The following is a 23,845-nucleotide window of genomic DNA, read 5'->3' as shown; positions in this document are numbered from 1 at the left end:
TGTTCTTCAGATAAGTTGAACTGTATGTCTGTAGATGAATGTCACGTGTTTGCATGTTCAGCTGAGCTGCTGTGCTCCGACTAAAAGACTGTTGGGTCCATTAGCTCAGCACTTCATTTGAATTCATTCATTAGAAGAGAACCAGCTGCACACTGTCTCCATCTGAAGCTGGGATTAAGGCCTAGAATTAGAGTCCTTGGAGCTCAATATTGTTTCTTTTTTTATCTAAATAATGTTTTTATAAATGATGTGTTTGTTTCCAATGATGGGGAAATGATGTGATGTTAATCTCAGCTGTTGCTGTGAAATAATCAGCTGTAGCTTGTTGCATCGAGTCCTTTTCTACAGGGACTCTGTAGACGGAGAGGTTCTGTCAGACCACATCAGTCCATCTCAGCCCCTCTGTGTGTCAGTGAAGGTTAATCTGCACGTCACTGCAGCTTCATGACGCCATCTAGTGGCCTGATAGTAGAAGTCCAGCAGCTGATGGCAGCTTCCTCTGCCTCACTGCTGTCTGACTGCATTCAGCTGACACTGATATGAAACAGAAAGTAACAGCCAATCACTGGAGGAGCAGCTGATCTTCTTACAGGAGAAATGATGGAAAGGAGGAGTTCAGTTGATGTGCAGATGAAGGATTTGTGTTTCCTCTCCAGATCAAAGTGTGTGAGCTGATGTGGATGTGAGTTCAGCAGCATGAATCAGTGTGAGGACAGAGAGGAGGGAGCCCCTCCCTCTAAAACCAGTCTGTGTGGGGAACATGGCAGCCAGACCAGAGCTCAGAGGTGAGATGAGGATCTCTAACTGTCCATGACTCTTCTCCATGTCAGAGCTCAGCACTCAGATCACTGCACCATCATTATTCACACTCAAAGCTCTGTGTGTGTTGTGTTCAAGCCCAGAGCAGCAGAGACCAGACTCTGCTGGACCTGGACCTGGACCTGGACCTGAGCCCAGCTGTGTGTCCTTCAGGAGTGACCGATCATATGGTCGCCTCATTGATTTTAAACGAGGCCATGTCTCTGCCAGACAGTAAGTAGTTGTCAGCATTAAAAGTGTTGGACAGTCTGACCTAAAATGTTCATATTTCCCTCCTCATGTTGCTCACTGCTGATGTTTGTCCTCATTAAGTCCAGTCTGACCAGTTGTCCTTATAATGTTCCTGTTCTCCTAGAATGATGATGATGAAGGTCAGATGAAGATTAGTATTAAAGGACAGGTTCACATGTTTTCCAGTCTGTCCCTAAACAACACTGACGTGCCCACATGTACACTGAAAGAGTTGTTGGTGGCTGGAACTGGTCCTCCTGTGCACACTGGCCCTGAACAGATCTCTTCCTCATGTGATTTCAATGGAAGTGGTGGAGGACAGAATCCACAGTCCTGGTTCTGTGGAAAAACACATTGTAAAGTTCAGCTGAGGATAATATGAGGCTTCAGCAGTCTGACTTACACAAATCAAGTGGGGATCTTCCAAAGTGTCTTTAGTCTGAAACTGCTCTTTGAATTTTGTCCTAAAAAGCTTCACCTACCAAAGTCTGTAAATAACAGTCAGGATATTTGTGGTGAGTCTAGTAATGCAAACGTTAGAATACAGGCCAACAGTGTCGCTGCTGACGGACCCCACAGTTCAGTTTGTTATCTGTCAGTAACAGTAAAATCTGCTCAGAGATCAGGACATTTAGTCCTGCTTTGGTCCAATATTTTATAGGAAAATGAAGCGATGATACACAGACTGAAATCATTCAGCTTCATGTTTTATTGAACTTTGGTGTGTTGATCCTTTTCTTGCTGATAGCTGCTAGTTTCTCCAGCAGCTTCTGAGTCTGAAGACTAAAAAGTGATTTTCCATCCATGTCGAACAGGATCTATGGGAGACCAGCTTCTTATTTCCCTCCTCATGTTGTTGATACAAGATTTTAAAACTTCAAAACAAAACTAGTATAAAGAACGACATTCGATACCACGGCAAAAATATGCAAAAGTCCTAGGCACGCAAAATAGGTAATATATATATATATATATATATATATACACACACACACACACACACACACACACACACACATAATGATGTTAATAGTAATTACCATTAGGAATAAGGTAGATGTATTTAGCATTTTTACAACACAGGGTTGTACGAGATTTGCTTTATTATTATTATTCGTAAATGTTTTCCTCACTTGTAGGCCGACACATTCTTTATGTCGTATTAGTTCTTTGTGTCTCTAATGTTGCTTCAGTTGTAAACACAGTAGGTACAGTGGTCTCTGTGGGTTTCCCCTTATAAATACATACAGTGGACAGTTAGGAGAAGCAGACAGGACCAGCACGGGAGCTAAGCAATGCACTGCTGTGGACGGGAGCCGAAACTAAACGGATTTTAGCCCCCTAAAAGAAGGCCCACCTAAAAAATATCAGTTTAAGTGTACGCTGTATTTAGAATATTTTCACCGCCTTACCTTGCCGTCAGACAGCCCTTTCCTACGGGAAACTGAAGCCTTAGATCTTCAACCATAGCAACTATAACCATCACAGAGAGTCTGAGGAAACACAGCTGCTTTCTTATTGATGCTGCTGATGGAAGAACTCAGATGTCTGAGTGTTGACAATCAGACAGCAGCTCAGTTTGCTTTGTTTCCTACAACATGAGAGAACTGTTTCTACATTGATTCACTCTGCAGTGCCTTTAAGAAAAGTTGTGTTTCAGTGGTGGAAAACAGTTCTGCTGGATGGCCGGACAAAACAACCAGCAAACTGTTTTGTCAAATGTCTCCACAACACACTGTTAGTCTGTGTTCTGGGTGCAGTGCAGATTATATACTGTGTTTATGTGTTTCTATCAGGAGGAAGCTGGAAAAACCAGAACCCAGCTGTGTGTCCATGAAGAGTGACAGGTCCATGGATCCTCCTATATCCTTCAAAGATGGACGTCACTCTGCTGATCAAAGGTGAGGATTTAAAACTGATACGAAAAACTAAACAGTGTGTTTGTATCAGATTCTCAGTTGTGAGATCTCCAGTTTTTAAACCTTTACTGACTTATGTGGAAGTTCTCTGAGCACCAATGTTCTCTTTCAGCAGCAGCTGCCTCACACTCACACAGTCAAACACATTCCCAGTGGGAGCTGCCCAGTACAACCAGTCTGATACAACCAGACACTGAGCAGCTCCACTGGAGGGCCTTTGCTCAGGTGATGTTAGCAGTGTACACTGAGGGAGAGTCAAGTTTTAGTCACTCACACACAGAGTCACGAGTCGATCTTCAATCAGGCGGGATTTAATATCAGCTGAGGAGTCGTACAAGGAATACTCAAAGATCCAAGAAAAGCTGAATGTATATATACACCATTCTAGACACTGACCTTTAACCTTAGTTGGGGCCCTTCTTGGTTACCTTCAAAATATATTTATCTTACTTTCCTGGACAACAAAGACACATCTGGAAACTCTTTTTCATCTGGGACGCTGTCCTTTACGTTTCCTCATAACATGTCATTCCTAACCCTTCCAAATTAGATATTGTAGATAAACATACTCTAAACTACAACACATGCAACTGCAACATGGATTGACCGATGTTCAACCTAACAATGACCAACACTTTAATGTCAGGGGAAACCATCTGATTCAATGTTGTAATCAACACTTTAACTCAAAGGACCTTCAGCTTGTGTTTGTCTCTGTGTGGACAGACATAATGTGAGCTAATTCTTCATGATTCCTCCACAGAGTCGACCAGGAGAGCTCAGAGGTTCCCAGTGGTCAGTCTGCCCAGCAGCATCAAACACACCTGGACTCCATATTTATGGTCTGTACATGTACAACAACTACTTTTACATCTCTTCTGGTCACAATAATCTCCACGCTGCACTTTTCAGACCAGTGGATTGTCAGTCTGTCCAACATGGATCTGATGTTTGGTTCCATGATTTTAGTTTGATTGTTTCATTCATATAATATTCTGTTCCAGCTGCTGGAGGAGAACATTGTCACTTTTGTGAAGAACGAGCTGAAGAAGATCCAGAAGGTTCTGAGATCAGATTACCCAGAATGCTTAGAGAGTCAGAGGGAGGATGAGGAGGTGTTGGACGGTGAGGAGGAAGAGCAGAGGAGGAGCAGCAGAGAGGCATTTCTGAAGATCACACTGCACTTCCTGAGGAGAATGAAGCAGGAGGAGCTGGCTGACTGTCTGCAGATCAGTAAGAGGATTTCTCTAAAGATTCAACATGCTGGATAAATGGGACATTTACTGATGTCTCAAGAGATGGAGGGAAATATTATTGATCTGATTTTTTGTGTGTTCATTCAGGAAGTCATTCTGGAGTTTGTCAGCGTAAACTTAAATCTAACCTGAAGGAGAAGTTCCAGTGTGTGTTTGAGGGGATCGCTAAAGCAGGAAACCCAACCCTTCTGAACCAGATCTACACAGAGCTCTACATCACAGAGGGAGGGACTGCAGAGGTCAATGATGAACATGAGGTCAGACAGATTGAAACAGCATCCAGGAAACCAGACAGACCAGAAACAACAATCAGACAAGAAGACATCTTTAAACCCTCACCTGGAAGAGATGAACCAATCAGAACAGTGATGACAAAGGGAGTGGCTGGCATTGGGAAAACAGTCTTAACACAGAAGTTCACTCTGGACTGGGCTGAAGACAAAGCCAACCAGGACATACACTTCACATTTCCATTCACTTTCAGAGAGCTGAATGTGCTGAAAGAGGAAAAGTACAGCTTGGTGGAACTTGTTCATCACTTCTTTACTGAAACCAAAGAAGCAGGAATCTGCAGGTTTGAAGAGTTCCAGGTTTTGTTCATCTTAGACGGTCTGGATGAGTGTCGACTTCCTCTGGACTTCCACAACAATGAGATCCTGACTGATGTTACAAAGTCCACCTCAGTGGATGTGCTGCTGACAAACCTCATCAGGGGGAACCTGCTTTCCTCTGCTCGCCTCTGGATAACCACACGACCTGCAGCAGCCAATCAGATCCCTCCTGGGTGTGTTGGCATGGTGACAGAGGTCAGAGGGTTCACTGACCCACAGAAGGAGGAGTACTTCAGGAAGAGATTCAGAGATGAGGAGCAGGCCAGCAGCATCATCTCCCACATCAAGACATCACGAAGCCTCCACATCATGTGCCACATCCCAGTCTTCTGCTGGATCACTGCTACAGTTCTGGAGGAGGTGTTGAAGACCAGAGAGGGAGGAGAGCTGCCCAAGACCCTGACTGAGATGTACATCCACTTCCTGGTGGTTCAGTCCAAACTGAAGAACATCAAGTATGATGGAGGAGCTGAGACAGATCCACACTGGACTCCAGAGAGCAGGAAGATGATTGAGTCTCTGGGAAAACTGGCTTTTGAGCAGCTGCAGAAAGGCAACCTGATCTTCTATGAATCAGACCTGACAGAGTGTGGCATCGATATCAGAGCAGCCTCAGTGTACTCAGGAGTGTTCACACAGATCTTTAGAGAGGAGAGAGGGCTGTACCAGGACAAGGTGTTCTGCTTCGTCCATCTGAGCGTTCAGGAGTTTCTGGCTGCTCTTCATGTCCATCTGACATTCATCAGCTCTGGTGTCAATCTGATGTCAGAACAACAAAAGAGCTCCTGGTGGTCTAAAATAAAAAAACACAAACCTGCAGTGACACAGTTCTATCAGAGTGCTGTGGACCAGGCCTTACAAAGTCCAAATGGACACTTGGACTTGTTCCTCCGCTTCCTCCTGGGACTTTCACTGCAGACCAATCAGACTCTCCTACGAGGCCTGCTGACACAGACAGGAAGTGTCTCAAAAACAGTCAGGTAACAGTCGAGTACATCAAGAAGAAGATCGAAGAGACTCCCTCTGCAGAGAAAAGCATCAATCTGTTCCACTGTCTGAATGAACTGAATGATCGTTCTCTAGTGGATCAGATCCAACAGTCCCTGAGTTCAGGAAGTCTCTCCACAGATAAACTGTCTCCTGCTCAGTGGTCAGCTCTGGTCTTCATCTTACTGTCATCAGAAAAAGATCTGGACGTGTTTGACCTGAAGAAATACTCTGCTTCAGAGGAGGCTCTTCTGAGGCTGCTGCCAGTGGTCAAAGCCTCCAACAAAGCTCTGTAAGTAGATACATAGTGGGGTTTATTCATGAACAGGAGAAAGAAATTAAAAACGACTTACTCATTTCCTTACTGTTGTCTCTCCAGACTGAGTGGTGTAACCTCTCAGAGAGAAGCTGTGAAGCTCTGTCCTCGGTTCTCAGCTCCCAGTCCTCTAGTCTGAGAGAGCTGGACCTGAGTAACAACAACCTGCAGGATTCAGGAGTGAAGCTGCTGACAGCTGGACTGGAGAGTCCACATTGTAAACTGGAAACTCTCAGGTCAGATTAAGTCACAGTTTGTCTCAATGTTTTAAAATGATTTCTCTAAGCTCCATTTCATCACGGTTCCTGAATCTCTTCTGTCAGGATTTCAAATTTCACAGTACAGAAAGTCTTTGAATTTTCAAATGTATTTTGTACTAATTGAGGTTCACATATTGTACAGCATGAAATATGAATTCTAGGTGAGACCGAGATAGTTATTTTTGTTTCGAAATCATTGTATCATATTATCATTTCTTGTTTTTTTTTACTGATTCAATCACCTTTCCAATATGTTTAGAGTAAAACAGCAAGGATTTTAACATACTGAGAAGATATTATATATACTGTATCAGCAAAAGTCCAGACTCAGCATTTTAACACAAATGTTATTTGTCATCTTGTTCATTATTTCCTCTCCAGACTGAGTGGCTGTAACCTCTCAGAGAGAAGCTGTGAAGCTCTGTCCTCGGTTCTCAGCTCCCAGTCCTCTAGTCTGAGAGAGCTGGACCTGAGTAACAACGACCTGCAGGATTCAGGAGTGAAGCTGCTGACAGCTGGACTGGAGAGTCCACATTGTAAACTGGAAACTCTCAGGTCAGATTAAGTCACAGTTTTTCTCATTATTTAAGTTATTTCTCTAAATTTCAAGCTCCACTTAAATTCACAGAGCTGCTAGCATGGCTGTATCCTCTTTAACATTTAGATCACAATGTCATGGTTACTGTTGTATCTGTCACTGTATTTATTTATTCATTTATTTGGAAAGTCTCCTCTTGTATCTGTCGGACGCAGCAGGACCCTCAGATGATCTGCCATGTGTGTTGTTTTGTGTGTTTGCAGGCTGTCAGGCTGTCTGATCACAGAGGAAGGCTGTGCTTCTCTGGCCTCAGCTCTGAGCTCCAACCCCTCCCATCTGAGAGAGCTGGACCTGAGCTACAATCATCCAGGAGACGCGGGAGTGAAGCTGCTGTCTGCTGGACTGGAGGATCCACACTGGAGACTGGAAACTCTCAGGTATGAAGTGGCCTGCTGCAGCCACAGACAATCAGTCTGATAGAGGAGGTCTTTTTGGTTAAAGGTGGATATGAGAGTTATATGAACAATCACACATGTAGGAAGCCTTTTTCCTTTGCTCAGAACAGAAACACTGGTTGAACGTAAACAGGAGATATTTGTGTAGGAGGTCTCCAAGGAGAACATCTCCAGGAACAAACATGATATCAGAATCAGAATCAGAAATACCTGAGGGGAAACTCTTTTGTTACAGCAGCTCACTATAACGTCAGATACAAGTACTAATAAAAAAATATAATACAGGTCAGATAAATTAAGTACTTGTAAGTGTAAAGTGCAAGTCGATTACCGGTTGATGACAAGTATAAGTATGTACGGTATAATAATACAATGAAATAATACAAGTAGTAAGTAATAGTGCATTTACTGTCAAGTTAAGTGTAGCTTATTAAGATTATTATGAGACGGTGGATAGAAGTATGAGTAATATCAATAAATTAAACTGAAAACAGAGAATATTGCACAATTATTTCAAGTATTGCAGTGATATTAATGATCAATGTCCAGTTTATCGACTTAAGGTCATACAGACTGACACTTAGAGGGAGGAGTTAAAGTCTTTGATGGCCACAGGCAGGAATGACTTCCTGTGGCGCATTTTAGGTCGGATGAGTCTTTCGCTGAACAGCCGATTTGTTTGACCAAATTATTTGCCTGTTGGTAATAATTTACGCAGTTTGGACAGATGCATGTTAAAGGAACCGTCTGTCAGTTTGAGAAATACATTTTTTGCCCTCTTACCCGATTCATCTCATTACAGAGGACATGGTTATAATAATAATAATAATAATAATAATAATAATCTTTATTTATAGAGCATATCCATATTAATCCATATTACAAAGTCCTTCACAAAGGCAGCAAAAGAAAACAAACAAGTCATAAAACCATCTGGTTTTAAAAGAAAACATAAAAAACAACATTTTTAAATGAGAATAAAAGACAGTTTAAAGTAAATGAAAACTCTAGTAAAATCAGGAAAGGCTCTCCGATTAACGTATGTTATAAGAAGGGACTTAAAAGACATCACTGACTCAGCCGACCTGATTTCCTCGCGCCGGCTGTTGCAGAGCCTCGGGGCCTGACTGCAAACGCTCGGTCCCCTTTAGTTTTCAGCCGGGTCTCTGGATCAGACAAAAGACCTCAGCCCGAGGATCTCAAAGTACGAGCCGGCGTGTACGGTACTAAGAGGCCAGAGATACAGCAGGGAGAGAGGCCATGACGTGCCTTAAAAGTAATCATTGAAGTCTTAAAATCTATTCTGAAACATACTGGGAGCCAGTGTAAAGAGGCTGAAACAGTTAATGCACATTAACACAAAGTGAGAATTAGCCACACCAGTTACAACTCACTGATCCATTACAGGGCAAAACCGTGATCTGCACCTTTAAGAGCTGATCACGTGGCTCCACGTTGCCCCTGGCGACTATAACACAACCCAAATATGAACACATGACTGTAACCTTATACACAGATTGTGTAGATGTGGATGAGAGTAATGTCATGTCCATGTGTTACGGGTCCCAGGCGTGGCGACCACAATAACAAAAAGAAAAGTCTGTAAAAGAAAGGTAGAGTGTGGAAGAAAGAACGACAGGTACACTCGTGTCTTTTCCCAAATTGCGTCTCTTATTTCTTATCAAAACACACGTAATTTACAATTTATAAAACTGCATTTACTTGTCTCATTTATAAAAATAGCTTTGAAAGTCTAAATAAAGTCCATTTCGCTGCAATATGTATCTGTATTTACTCAAAACCTCCTACTGCTGCTTATTGTTACTTGACCTTTTTACAGTTGCAGTGCAGACTACATACTGGACCTTTAATATTACACTGACTTCTACTGACATGGTGCAAAACTCCAGATTAATTATCCTGGACTAGTATTAGTGCATAAATCTTACTTAAATCTGGACAAAGCACCTCAGAGTGTACATTAGTGAGCTTAGATCGCAGTATAAAACAAAGTTACAATATAGTAAACCAAAACATTTACTATATGGCTTTTCTTATTACAGTTTCTACATTAAATGAACAAATAGTGCACAATGGGTCTTTTAACTCTAATAAAGTCCCATCAGGAGGCTGAAGCATTAAACTGGAGCACTATACATAAAGTACAAAACCCAAAACCAAGGTTATTGTGAAATAAACACACTCAGCGCGAGCTGAACAACTCTCGCGGGAACTGTGCAAACCAACAGTTACACAAATCATCACAATATCACTTTTCAGCGAAGACACAAGTAATACGAAGTTTAAGGCTTTCATTTACGGCAATTTGAACCAAGTACTGAGCCGTGAAATAAAAGCAGAGTGTGGAAGAAAGAACTTTGTTTTGATTGGTCAGCAATGGCATCGCGGCCAATCAGATGTGAGGATATGGGATCATACCATTATGTAAAAACAGAGAGGGGGGTGCTGAGAAGTGGAGCGGCACGACACTGTGTGAGTTGAATAAATGCATAAAATTATAAGGATTCTCATAAAAACGCTGCACATGAAAGGGTTTCCAACACACAAACCGTTCATTTTGGCAAAGTTCTGGTAAAATAAAGGCCTACAAAAAATCCTAAATGAAGAGCCGTTCAGGAGCCGAAAGAGCCGGCTCTCTGAAAAGAGCCGAACTTCCCATCACTGGCGTCTAAAGGGGAACAGGAAGTTGGCCCGCTGCAGGCAGCCGGGGGTGCGCGACCACAGAGTCAAAGGTTCCGCTTACTTTGTTCTTTTACTCACCGATATTAACACAGGGCGACATATTATAAATGTACAAATAAAGCTCTTAATTACACAAATTAAAATAAAGAATGGTCTTTTTACTCAATAATACCAAATGTGGTCGCACATATTTGGGTGAACCACACATGTCTGCGTGCTGAAAGAGGACGTGCTGGTCTGACCCCCCTCCTCCTTTCAGGGTGGAGCCCGGTGGAGTCCGATGGCTGAGACCAGGTCTGAGGAAGTGTAAGTGTGTTTTTACTTTGATTCATGAAAACAAAGCAGCACACATTCAGCCATCTTCAAACTGTGACATCACTCATTCACGTCTCTGATGTCGTCATCAAACAGATGATAGATTAATAACTGCAGCTGTGTTGTGTCTCGTTCTCTCCATCAGATTCCTGTGAACTCACACTCGACACAAACACAGTGAACAGAAAGATCAAACTGTCTGACGACAACAGGAAGGCGACACGTGTGAAGGAGGATCAGCCATATCCTGATCATCCAGACAGGTTTGACCGCTGGCCTCAGCTGCTGTGTAGAAATGGTCTGACTGGTCGCTGTTACTGGGAGGTCGAGTGGAGAGGAAGAGTTTATATATCAGTGAGTTACAGAGGAATCAGCAGGAGAGGACGCAGTGAAGACTGTCTGTTTGGAGGGAATGATCAGTCCTGGAGACTGGACTGCTCTGATGGTCGTTACTCTGTCTGGCACAATAAGAGAGAAACATCCATCTCCTCCTCCTCCTCCTCTGTCTCTCACAGAGTAGCAGTGTATGTGGACTGTCCTGCTGGCACTCTGTCCTTCTACAGAGTCTCCTCTGACAGACTGATCCACCTCCACACCTTCAACACCACATGCACTGAACCTCTTTATCCTGGCTTTGGGTTCTGGTTTGGGTCCTGGTTTAGGCCTGGTTCCTCAGTGTCTCTGTGTTCTCTGTAGGAGGGAGAGTTTCCTCCTGTTAGAGAAACACATCAGTTGAGTCTGTACAGGATCACAGCTACAGAAATCTTTCAGGTTATTGTCATAAATTCATCAATGAACTCAAAGTGATTTTCAAAGCTTCTCCATCTAACAGCTGTAAATAAAGCCCAACATTTTCATGCTCACGGTTGATGAGATCACACATATTTTATCATAAAAATGATAAGAGCTCCAAATATAAGTCGATTAAACTTGTAATCGACTTATAAAAACTTGTAAACAGTTTTTTAACCTTAATTTAAAAACTGCATTTTGTGTTTACTTGTGTTATCTTTGACTAATATTTGAATTTGTTTGATGATCTGAAGCATTTAAGTGTGACAAACATGCAGACGGCGTGGTCAGCAACACTGGGGCCCCTCAGGGGACTGTCCTCTCTCCCTTCCTCTTCACCATCTACACCACAGACTTCAGCTACCACACAGAGTCCTGCCACCTTCAGAAGGTTTCTGATGACTCTGCTGTGGTGGGATGTATCAGCGGTGGTGATGAGTCTGTGGCGGCCGGTGCTGTCCTGTATGCTGTTGCATGCTGGGGCAGCAGGCTGAGGGCAGCAGGCTGGGGCAGCAGGCTGAGGGTAGCGGACGCTAACAGGCTCAACAAACTGATCCGTAAGGCCGGTGGCATTGTGGGGGTGGAGCTGGACTCTCTGGCGGTGGTGTCAGAGAGGAGGATGCTGGGTAAACTACACGCCATCTTGGACAGCGTCTCCCACCCGCTCCATGAAGTGCTGGTCAAACAAAGGAGCACCTTCAGCGGAAGACTCATCCACCCACAATGCACCACCTGGTACTTAATTTATCTGACCTGTATTATAGTGTATTATATTTTTTGCGTAGTGCTTCTCTTCCTGTGTGCACTGACGTGACAGTGAGCAGCTGTAACAAAAGAGTTTCCACTTGGGGATCAATAAAGTGTTTCTGATTCTGATTCTGATTAATCTGGAAGCGTAAGAAAACGAGATATGAACATCTTCATGTTACCACAGTGTATAAAATGACCTCCTCTTTACAGACTTGGGATTTGTTTTTAAATACGTTTTCAACATACATGAATAACCATAATTATAACATCAAACATGAGTTTAACACTATCAGTCAAATACTAGGCTAGGCAACGTCCACAGGAAAAAAGGTGATTGGTCAGGTGAACCAGCTCTGCCTAGCGACCGCTTCTGATTGGTGGAAATAACTACTAATAACGAGCAGTATCAATTTAAAAGTATTTTAAACCATTTCCTGACACTTTACGGATCACTTAAATTGTGCAAGAAACATTTGACACTATTATGTTTTTTTTTCTTCTAATAAGTCAAAAGCTACTTAAAGATATAGGAAACAAACAAGACGGAAGTGCAGAGATACAATAAACGAAAGCATAATAAAACTAAAACCAAGTTCCTCCTTGTGGTCTAGAGGTCTGCTGTGGTCGGTTTGTGGTTGTTTCAGGACGCTGGCTGATGTACTTGGACCTGAGACAGGTCTAAAGGTGAAGGGACGCTGCAGATGCTGCGGCCGATGTTGACTGGACCTATTTAAGGACACATGAATGGAGAGAAAGGATGAATTTGTAGTGCAAACAATTCCCAGACCATTTGTAATGAGGAGATAAAACTCTGAAATCATACCGATATTGCTAGAGACATTTTGAGCGATTTATTTGTTGGTGTTTATTTGTTAGTGGGATTGATGGTTTCTCACAGTTGAACTGTTGTTGTCAGTGTTGTAGTTTGTGAATGAGTCCAGAGAGTTTTTCCACTTTATGCTGCTTTATACTTCTACTCCACTACTTTGCAGAATCAGTATATCAACTAACAAAGAACATTAAGCCCTGTAAGAGTAGTATGATGCTATCAGATATAACAGTGTACACCAGAATATTATATAGTATGGTAGAAAAGGTTTCAGTCGTAGTCGTCTGGACGCTGTTTTCAGAGTCAAGACGTTTCGGCTCCCATCCGGAAGTCATTCTCAATTGTGAAAATGGTCTGAGAACTCAGAAGTTTAAGCTACTCTGTGTTGCTTAAGCCCCGCCCTCAGGAAGGAGTCTACCTGAGTGTCTGTTGATTAGCTAGTTCCACCTGAAACTGACCTAATAGTTTCCATGATGGCCCAGTAATCAGTAATCAGGCCTATTGTTTTCTGGCTGCACCTCCTCATCACTGTTAAGTACCTGATTAGCATGTGATTGGCTTTGACCATGGTGTTAATACACTGTGGTAAACGGTTGGCAAGTTGAATCTCAGACCACCATTTCTGTTCAAAGAGGGGTTTTCTTTTTTCACAAAAATGGCTTCTTTGACTCGTCTTTCAAACCAGCTCTTCTCTCTACTTAGACTCTCCACCTCCCTGTCTTCAAATGTCAATAGGCAATCAACGTCTTGATTCTGAAAACAGTTTGACGATTGAAACCTTTTCTATGATGGATCACTCCTGGACTCCTGAATAATTACATAACATGCAGACATTATGCTTTTGCACTGTTTACTTTTACTTTATGGTATTTCTATATTTACTGAAGTCAAGGATCTGAGTATTTCTACCATTTTAATTCTAACAGAGATATGGGCATGTATATATACGTTTGGTGACTTTTATTTTGAAAATCAGCGAAGAAGAGGTACCGGAAGCGATTGTGCTTACCGAGGCTAACATGCTAACTCTTTCCGTTACGGACCACGTGCGTTACCATAAGATCCAGTCGGAGTGAGCCAGCAGAGCCTGTATGTTTGGATAAACCTGTTGAAGCGGACTTTGTGTGAACTTTCGGGATGTTTCACCGCAGACTCATCTCCTGTTAGCCAAGAATGCTAAAGGAAGTTAGCGCAGCTTGCTAGCAGGAAGTAGACGGAGCCGGAGCTCGGCCTCACAGTGCTAGTCGGAGTAGCTTCGATAGAGACCAAACTGTATTTTCACGGAGCCAAAGTGTCCAAATGTCCAGACAGACCTGTCTGAAGAGACTCTGCGCTGTTCGCTTTATTTGAACATGTTTAGCATCTGAATTATCTCCCGGCGTCCTACGGAGCTAATGGAGTTAGCTTAGCTTGCTAGCAGGAAGTAGACGGACGCGAACGTGATGTAACTTAGCAACACAGCGCGCATCAGAGTGAGCAGACAGTTTTTAACGGAGTGAGTCTGGAGGAAAAGCTGCTGTGAAGCTGTAAAAATGTCTAAAGTCCAGAACGAGGAGGAACTTTGTGGACAACGCAAACTACTGGACGCTGTTTTCCAGCCTGAAGTCCGGCTGCACAGAGCAGGTTTGTGCACTTTACTTGTTGTTTCACTTTAAACTGCTGGGAAACCAGCTGCGGGGGAAGAAGTGTTCACATCCTTTACTGCAGTAAAAGTACAATTCAAAACCTTAACTTACTTAAGTGAAAAGTACAGTGGTGTGCAAAGTGTTTGCTCACTTCCTGATTTTTTATTTGTTTTGCATGTTTGTCACTTAAATGTTTCAGATCATCAAACAAATTTAAATATTAGTCAAAGATAACACAAGTAAACACAAAATGCAGTTTTTAAATGAAGGTTGTTATTATTAAGGGAAAGCAAAATCCAAACCTACATGGCCCTGTGTGAAAAAGTGATTGCCCCCTAAACCTAATAACTGGTTGCTCCACCCTTAGCAGCAACAACTGCAATCAAGCGTTTGCGATAACTTGCAGTGAGTCTTTTACAGCGCTGTGGAGGAGTTTTGGCCCACTCATCTTTGCAGAATTGTTGTAATTCAGCCACATTGGAGGGTTTTGAGCATGAACTGCCTTTTTAAGGTCACGCCACAGCATCTCAATAGGATTCAGGTCAGGACTTTGACTAGGCCGCTCCAAAGTCTTCATTTTGTTCTTCTTCAGCCATTCAGAGATGGACTTGCTGGTGTGTTTTGGATCATTGTCCTGCTGCAGAACCCAAGTTCGCTTCAGCTTGAGGTCACGAACAGATGGCCGGACGTTCTCCTTCAGGAGTTTTTGGTAGACGGCAGAATTCATGGTTCCATTTATCACAACAGGTCTTCCCGGTCCTGAAGCAGCAAAACAGCCCCAGACCATCACACTACCACCACCATATTTTACTGTTGGTATGATGTTCTTTTTCTGAAATGCGGTGTTACTTTTACGCCAGATGTAACGGGACACACACCTTCCAGAAAGTTCAACTTTTGTCTCGTCAGTCCACAGAGTATTTTCCCAAAAGTTTTGGGGATCATCAAGATGATTTCTGACAAAAATGAGACGAGCCTTAATGTTCTTAAGGTTTTTGTCTTGGAGCTCTGCCATGCAGGCCATTTTTCTCTTTCTTATGGTGGAGTCATGAACCCTGACCTTAACTGAGGAAAGTGAGACCTGCAGTTCTTTGGATGATGTTGTGGGGTCTCTGAATGGCTGAAGAAGAACAAAATGAAGACTTTAGAGTGGCCTAGTGGTGATAAGTTGAGCAAACTGTTTGCGAATGTTTATTCAACATCTGTTGCATAATAGCCGAACCTTATATGGATTCAGATGTGAATTTGATACAGCATTCTAGTGAGGCTGACAGACGAAGAAGAACAAAATGAAGACTTTGGAGTGGCCTAGTCAAAATACTTAAGTTATTGCAAACGCTTGATTGCAGTTGTTGGTGCTAAGGGTGGCCCAACCAGTTATTAGGTTTAGGGGGCAACATTTAAGTGTGACAAACATGCAAAAAAATAAGATATCAGGAAGTGGGCAAACACTTTGGCACACCACTATAATACTACAGTATTATCAGAAACATACTTGTAAGTATGAAAAGTAAAAGTATTCAGTGTAGTGGAGTAAAAAGTACAATGTTTGCCTCTGGGATGTAGTGAAGTAGAAGTATAAAGTAGTAGAAAATGGAAATACTAAAAGTACAAGTGTAAAGTACAAGTATCTCAAATAAATACTTAAAAAGGTGAAACGTGTTTTTAAGCTGTAAACTAAATTATGACTGGACTGTGATGAAACACATCAATGCTGGTGTTAATATTGACATTTTTACCAAATTTATGAATATCTGCATTTCATGGGTTGAAATGGCTCAACACGCAAACAACTATTTTAGAGTGTTGATCAGATGTGGGCGGCCAACCTCCCCCCGCCTTTGACTGGGAGTCTGTGAAACAATATTTGCAGATCGAGATTCATCATTCACAAGAGTTTGCGTTTGCGAATCCTCTACTTAGTATTTTTCAGTTTTGGCGCAGTGATTCGGACTCACCACCGCACTCTTTCCCTTGTTGATGATCCCATGAGAAACAGCAGGGCTACGGCTACGTACTGGCCCATTCACAGCCCCCGATGACATCGTTGTCGCACTTTCAAGACCACAGAGATCAAGCTCAACGAAGAATCAGAGGAGACTTGTGCAGAAGGCCGAAAGACCAAGACCGCCATCACTCTCGCCCCGTCTTTACTTTTCCTCCCTACTTGTAATAAGAGTAGTGTGGCTTCCTTTTAAGGAACAGGTGGTGAGTGTGAGAGAGTGACGGTGACTGCACTCAGAGCAGGCAGGTGTTGCCGTCAGTCTAGTGGCAGTAAATGTACAGTGTAGGTTACAGTTTGCCCATGAATAAACGCTGCAGCTCCTCAAGACGTTCCCGTGTCTTGCTTCCCAGCTGCTGGGTGAAGGGTGTTAGCCCCGAGGTTAAGCAGACCTTATGATTATAAAAAATATATTTTAAATACTTGTCATAGTGCTAAACTATTCTATTCTTATTAGCTTTTTACTCGCAAAGCTTTTGTTGCACTTTCAGTAATGAGATTTTACTCGGCGGGGGCCTTTTAAGTCACGATGGCTGTCAGCCATCTGCGATGAACGATGGCAACCCTGCTAGCTACCGTGTGTTAATATGACTGCAGTATTCAGAAATACTGAATGGAATTATATCGTCCAAAACAGACTGCTATAGTGCCTTATGTTAATCAGAGAGAAAAATGTGTGGTATTGCGTGGATACACGTACTCAAATTAACTAAAATAATGATACTAACAGTGAAATAATTCAGACATTTTCTTAAAAACAAAACAGCAACAAAAAATATAATTATTAAATATTACAAAACAATAAATAGCTCCAACACTTTTAGTCAACAATTTACTCAGTTTCAGAGGATAACGCAAGTTCACTTTCACCGTCGCTTTCATGCCCCTCGGTCCCACGAATTATTTTCCTCTTTTCCAGAGGACATCCACTCTTAGATCCACTTTCTTCACCAGTAGCTCCAACAGTGCTTTGTGGTAGGAAATGGGCATGGACTTTGATGTGCAAGCCAAAAACTGCAGACTGACTGGCTGTTGTTGAGTTTTTTTCTGCTGTGATGTATTAAAAAATGTTGAAAGTTTATCATCGTTATCGAGATTGTTTTATCGCCCAGACACACACGAAGCGGTAAGGTGACAGGTAAAGTCAAGATAACGTTACTCGAGTTGAGGACAACTCGTTATATTACTGTAAGCACAATAAAGGTTCCCAACAAGAGTCATTTATAGAGCTTCGTATTGAACTTCAATACTTTTATGACACCGACGGAATAGTTCCAGTACTAAGGAGTATCGAAAAATGCCTTGTCATTCGGTACCAAATTTCGATGCCTTCGATAGGAGTAAATATCATAATTGAGCCAATGAGCATGCAGCATGCTTGTACCAAAATCTAATAATGCTGGTGATTGTCTAACGTTACACGTCACAGAGGCGTGCAGGAAAAACACTGTTATGCTCAGAGATGGGGCTCACTGTTTTTATGCTGCTTATCTGCACAGTGAACTTTGTGCTGCTTGTTAGCTAGCCAGTGCAGCTAACCTGTAACTGCTCATTGGTCAGTCCGTTCACCACATCGTCCACCAGGTTGAAAACCCCGACGCATCTTTTTCTTGCCATGCGGGGATGGACCTGGAGCTGAAGCTGTGAGCTTTTCTGACGGCAAACATGGTGTTACTTACTCACTTAGACCTGGGCTAGCTACTCTTTTGCACAGAGAAGTAAGAGGTCTCACTCTGCCACTATTGCCAGTACCATAAACAACACCAACACAGTCATTCCCTTCTTCTTCTTCTTTGGATTAGGCAGACTAGAAGCTGCAATAGCACATTTCTGCAATACTGTTTATTAGAATCAGAATCAGAAATACTTTATTGATCCCCGAAGGGAAACTCTTTGTTACAGCAGCTCACCTTTACGTCAGTGCACACAGGAGAGTACTACAAGTACTAAGCAAAAATATAATACACTATAATACAGGTCAGAAAATAAATTAAGTACCAAGTGGGTATAAATATAAAATAAAATAAAATAAGTGTGAAGTACAAATTGGGTTTACCAGTTGATAATGATAATACGGTATAATACAATGTTATAACATAAGTAATAAGTAGTAGTGCATGTATTATGAGACGGTGGATATTGCACAGCAGTAATAGAATGATGAATAAATAAATAAATAGGAAAAACTAGAATATTGCACAGGAGTATTAACACAGGAAATATTGCACAATTATTCAAGTATTGCAGAGATGTAATGATCAATGTCCAGTTTAGTGACTTAGGGTCAGACAGACTGACACTTAGAGGGAGGAGTTAAAGAGTCTGATGGCCACAGGCAGGAATGACTTCCTGTGGCGCTCTGTGGTGCATTGTGGAGGGATGAGTCTTCCGCTGAAGGCGCTCCTTTGTTTGACCAGCACATCATGGAGCGGGTGGGAGACACTGTCCAAGATGGCGTGTAGTTTACCCAGCATCCTCCTCTCTGACACCACCGCCAGAGAGTCCAGCTCCACCCCCACAATGTCATTGGCCTTACGGATCAGTTTGTTGAGTCTGTTGGCGTCCGCTACCCTCAACCTGCTGCCCCAGCATGCAACAGCATACAGGATAGCACTGGCCACCACAGACTCATGAAACATCCTCAGCATCGTCCGGCAGATGTTGAAGGACCTCAGCCTCCTCAGGAAACAGAGGCGGCTCTGGCCCTTCCTGTAAACAGCCTGAGTGTTCTTAGCCCAGTCCAGTTTATTGTCCATGTGTACTCCCAGATACTTGTAATCCTCTACAATATCCACACTGACCCCCTGGATGGAAACCGGGGTCACTGGTGCCTTGGCCCTCCGTAGATCTACAACCAGCTCCTTTGACTTTGTCGCATTGAGCTGCAGATGGTTCTGCTCACACCATGAGACAAAGTTCCCCACCACAGCCCTGTACTCAGTCTCATCACCACAGCTGATACATCCCACCACAGCAGAGTCATCAGAAAACTTCTGAAGGTGGCAGGACTCTGTGTGGTAGCTGAAGTCTGTGGTGTAGATGGTGAAGAGGAAGGGAGAGAGGACAGTGCCCTGAGGGGTCCCAGTGTTGCTGACCACGCTGTCTGACACACAGTGCTGCAGGCGCACATGCTGTGGTCTACCAGTCAGGCAGTCCACAATCCAGGTCACAAGGGGGGCATCCACCTGCATTGCTGCCAGCTTCTCACCCAGCAGGGCAGGCCGGATGGCGTTGAAAGCACTGGAGAAGTCAAAAAACATGATCCTCACCGTGCTTGCTGGGTTGTCCAGGTGGGTGGGGATGCGGTTAAGCAGGAAGATGATGGCGTCCTCAACTCCCACCTGGGGCTGGTAGGCGAACTGAAGGGGGTCCAGGAGGGGTCTGACCATGGGCCACAGCTGTTCCAGCACCAGTCTCTCCAGGGTCTTCATTATGTGGGAGGTCAGTGCCACCGGTCTGTAGTCCTTGGAGCCACTGGAACGCGGCGTCTTCGGCACAGGAACGAGGCAAGATGTCTTCCACAGAACAGGGACCCTCTGAAGACTCAGGCTCAGGTTGAAGACATGTTGAAGGACTCCACATAGCTGGGGGGCACAGGCTTTTAGCACCCCGGGGCAAACGCCATCGGGGCCTGCAGCCTTGTTTGAGTGGAGTTTCATCAGCTGTCCTCTCACCTGGTCAGCAGTCAGGCACACAGCAGAGGTTACAGGTGGGGGAGGGGTGGAATCATTAGTCTGAAGAGGGCCATTGGCCTGATGGGGAGGGGGGAGCAGAGTATTCAGAGGAGCTTGAGGGCCACAGCAGCTGAGTTAGAGGGGGGATGAGCAGGAGCCTGTGTGTCGAATCTTTTAAAGAACAGATTCAGTTCGTTGGCCCTGTCCAAGCTGCCTTCAACTCCTCTGCTGCCAGTCGGTCTGAAGCCAGTGATGGTCTTCATGCCGCTCCAGACCTCTCTCATGTTGTTCTCCTTGGCCTCCCTGATCTTCACCTTCAGGTCGGATTGCCGTCACTTCCTCCCTATTACCATCAGTAAAGGCCCTCCTCTTGGCATTCAGGATGTCTTTGATGTCCTTTGTTACCCACGGTTTGTTATTCGGGTAACAATGGACCATCTTAGTTGGGACATTGCAGTCCACACAGAAGGTAATGTAGTCAGTGATGCACTATTAATGTTCCTTTTGACAGTTACTTGTATATTTTATATAGTCCAATACTGTGCAGATATTGCATCAGTTTCTTCATTTTAGTCCAGTTATCATTTAAGTCCAGAGTAAAGTGCGCAAAGTAAAAACAGTTTTTGCTCCCAGGTCTTTGAACAGCTTCCTCCTTTGAACTGAGTAATTGTACCGTAATGTGTGATGTAATTTTCTTTTGTTAAAATGGATTTTATAAAATGAGTATCGGAAAAAGTATTGTAATCAAGGTATCGGTACCGATATTGAAAATTCAGTTTGGAACGACACCCAGCCCTATCTAAAACCAAAGATGGACAGATGTTGACCCCTAACATCTGCAATTTAGGCCAAAATATCTGTGTGATAATGAGGAGAACTTGCAGTAGCGTAGCTGTTGTATTGTTGGTTTTCTATCTTGAAACAGGTTCCCCATGCCAATATGCCATTCTTTCAACATTTGGACTTGACCTTTTCGATTTCTGTTTCATTCAAATAGAACAGGGAAAGTACTCGCAACAGCCTCGCAAATTTGTTGTGGAAATATGTATAGATGTGTAGATGTAAACAGTAAGTAAAAGTAGTATAAAGGTAAAGTAACATCCATGTATCAGCGCGGTAAAGTGTCGCAGTGTTGAGCTCGAGAGCTCAACAGTCTCATGGCCTGATGGATGAAGCCGTCCCTGAGCCTGGTGGTGCTGGACCAGATGCTGCGGTACTGTCAGGCAGAACAGTTTGGGGTTGGGGTCTCTCATGATCCTGTTGGCCTTCTTTCTGCTGACGGTGTGGTGAGTCCAGGTCAGATCCTCTCTGATGTGGACCCAGAGGACCCTGAAGCTGCTGACTCTCTCCACCGTAGTCCCATTGATGGTGATGGGGGCGTGTCCTTCTCCCTGTTCTTCTTGTAGTCCACAATCAGCTCCTTTTGTTTTACAGTAAAGACATGGAAACTGTTAAAATGTTAAAACAGTGACTGAGTATAGTCATAGTTTCTTGTGTAGAGAAGAAAAATGGCACATTTTCTCACTTTTGACATAAATCCATATTTGTTCACGAGTATTTCAAGAGATGGTCTTATTTGCAAGGAGGATCAGTTTCTACATGCACACTTAGTATGATGAGCCTTTGTTCTTTCAACTTTAGCTTGAGGTAAAACACATAACACAGACTTGAACACAAAACATTTAATAAAATATGTAAAGACGAATACTGAACTGGACTATATGCAGCAAAATATCTTCTTCACGTTCTTCAGCAGTAAAACACTTTTCTGTCTTCAGCTGAGAGGTTTATTTGAACTCAGGACTAGCGGGTTTATATGTGCACGTAACATGAGCATGGAGTCGAATAAAATAAAAATGTGTGTCTATTTCATTATTCTCCACAGACGTCCAGCTGCTGTCGGTGAGTAAAGAAGAGGATCCCCCTGAGCAGCAGGACTGGAGCCCCAGTCTGGACCAGGAGGATCCACCAGATCCCCCATACATTAAAGAGGAACAGGAGGAATTCTGGACCAATCAGGAGAGAGAGCAGCTTCGAGGGCTGGAGGAGGCCGATATCATCAAGTTCACATTCACTCCTGTCCCTGTGAAGAGTGAAGAAGACGATGAAGAGAAACCTCAGTCCTCGCAGCTTCATCAAAGACTCACTGAACAGATGAAAACAGAAGCTGATGGAGAGGACTGTGGAGGACCAGAACCAGCCAGGAACTCAGATCCAGATACTAATTTACAACCAGCGACTTATGACAAGACGTCCGACTCCTCTGAATCTGAGACTGATGACAGCTGTGATTGGGAGGAGACCAGGGAACCTCAGTCAGGTTTAAACACTCTGCAAAACAATGAAGTACCTGTAAGTGATCAGGAATGTAATACTGGAAAAACATCAAGTAGCTTCTCTGAATGTGCTACAAGCTTTGGCCACAAGGGACATCTGCAGGAACAAGATGGACTCCAAACAGGAGAGAAACCATTTAGTTGTTCAGTTTGTGGTAAAACATTCCCTGGGAAAAAATCCTTAAAGACTCATATGAGACTTCATTCAGAAGAAAAATGTTTCAGTTGCTCAGTTTGTAAAAAAACGTTTCCATGGAGAGGCGAGTTTGTGAGGCACATGAGAATTCACACAGGGGAGAAACCCTTCAGTTGTTCCGTCTGTGGGAAAGGATTCACACAAAGATCAACTTTGACCTCACACTTAAGAGTTCATAGAGGAGAGAAACCTTTCACATGCTCAGTTTGTAAAGCAAGTTTCAGTCTCAGAAACAATTTATCCCAACACATGAGAATCCACACAGGGGAGAAACCCTTTACTTGTTCAGTTTGTGGTAAAGGTTTTGGAAAAGGGGGAACTCTGAGACGACACTTGACTGTCCACACAGGGGAGAAACCATTCAGTTGTTCAGTTTGTGGTAAAGGATTTCGAGAAAGGGGATCTCTGAGACGACACTCGACTGTCCACACAGGGGAGAAACCCTTTGGTTGTTCTGTCTGTGGTAAAGAATTCACACAAAGCTCAACTTTGACCTCACACTTAAGAGTTCATACAGGAGAAAAACCTTTCAGCTGCTCAGTTTGTAAAGCAAGTTTTCGCCTCAGATACAATTTGTCCCAACACATGAGAATCCACACAGGGGAGAAACCCTTTAGTTGTTCAGTTTGTGGTAAAGGGTTTGGAATAAGTTTAAGTCTGAGACGACACTTGACTGTCCACACAGGGAAGAAACCATGTACTTGTTCAGTTTGTGGTAAAGGATTCACTCAGCTTCATATGTTCAAAAAACACAAGTGTGCTGGTGAGAGCAGCGGCAGTAAATGAAGCTGCAGAGATGCTTGTTGAGCCGATTCCTTCCAGCAGGATTTGAAGTACTGAGGACAAGACTTGGCTCAACACTGATCAGTTCAAAACTGTGATACAGATTCCAAAATAAGTCGAGCTTCATCTTTTCAGCTGAGATGAAGCCACATCATTGATCACTGATCATTTTAATTCTGTTTTTATTTGTGTCTACATTATTTGGTCGTTTTCTGGGAACTTTGCTTTTTGGTTTTACATGTATTCATTGATTTAAAATTGATTCAAATTGTCTGAAAGTGTTTTTAATATATATATATATATATATATAGCCAGGACTACAGGTCAGAGGGGAGCAACCAGCAGCTCCCCAACCAGAGATTGGGTACGAAGCCCCAAGAGAAATCACGCTGAACGAGGCAGCGACTGACCTGAAAGATAAGATCATGGCGAAGATGAATACAAGGCA

At 43.2% G+C, this 23,845-nt stretch overlaps 3 protein-coding genes across 3 annotated transcripts in view; all 3 read left to right on the top strand.

The window, feature by feature from the left end:
* Positions 1 to 23,845, top strand: part of LOC122871907 (NLR family CARD domain-containing protein 3-like) — a 752,187-nt gene that overhangs the window by 102,808 nt on the left and 625,534 nt on the right. The window contains exon 12 of the mRNA XM_044187495.1: positions 11,227 to 11,273. The gene's annotated coding sequence lies outside the window, so the exon portion shown is untranslated. Of the gene's footprint in view, positions 1 to 11,226 lie in introns of the transcript that reaches the window.
* Positions 736 to 11,273, top strand: LOC122871910 (NACHT, LRR and PYD domains-containing protein 12-like). Its single transcript, XM_044187505.1, is given in 11 exon segments — positions 736 to 785; positions 898 to 1,032; positions 2,847 to 2,951; positions 3,733 to 3,811; positions 3,974 to 4,202; positions 4,313 to 5,809; positions 5,812 to 6,115; positions 6,781 to 6,954; positions 7,201 to 7,374; positions 10,355 to 10,401; positions 10,556 to 11,273. Coding segments are annotated over 9 exon segments (3,123 nt in total). The 5' UTR covers positions 736 to 785; positions 898 to 1,032; positions 2,847 to 2,883; the 3' UTR covers positions 11,107 to 11,273.
* Positions 14,055 to 23,778, top strand: LOC122871944 (gastrula zinc finger protein XlCGF57.1-like). Its single transcript, XM_044187573.1, has 2 exons — positions 14,055 to 14,404; positions 21,968 to 23,778. Exons 1-2 carry the CDS (start codon positions 14,314 to 14,316, stop codon positions 23,398 to 23,400), a joined length of 1,524 nt encoding a protein of 507 aa, XP_044043508.1. The 5' UTR covers positions 14,055 to 14,313; the 3' UTR covers positions 23,401 to 23,778.

Source organism: Siniperca chuatsi, linkage group LG24 (genome assembly GCF_020085105.1).
Source record: "Siniperca chuatsi isolate FFG_IHB_CAS linkage group LG24, ASM2008510v1, whole genome shotgun sequence".
Classification (NCBI taxonomy): Eukaryota; Metazoa; Chordata; class Actinopteri; order Centrarchiformes; family Sinipercidae; genus Siniperca; species Siniperca chuatsi.
The sequence above is the reverse complement of the archived record's forward strand: the minus strand, read 5'-3'. Positions and strand labels throughout refer to the sequence as shown.

Bases quoted from the DNA above. Each gene is read 5' to 3' on its own strand.
- LOC122871944 (XM_044187573.1), top strand. From the start codon at position 14,314: ATGTCTAAAGTCCAGAACGAGGAGGAACTTTGTGGACAACGCAAACTA. The intron at 14,405-21,967 runs GTTTGTGCACTT...TATTCTCCACAG, and splicing joins AGTCCGGCTGCACAGAGCAG to ACGTCCAGCTGCTGTCGGTG.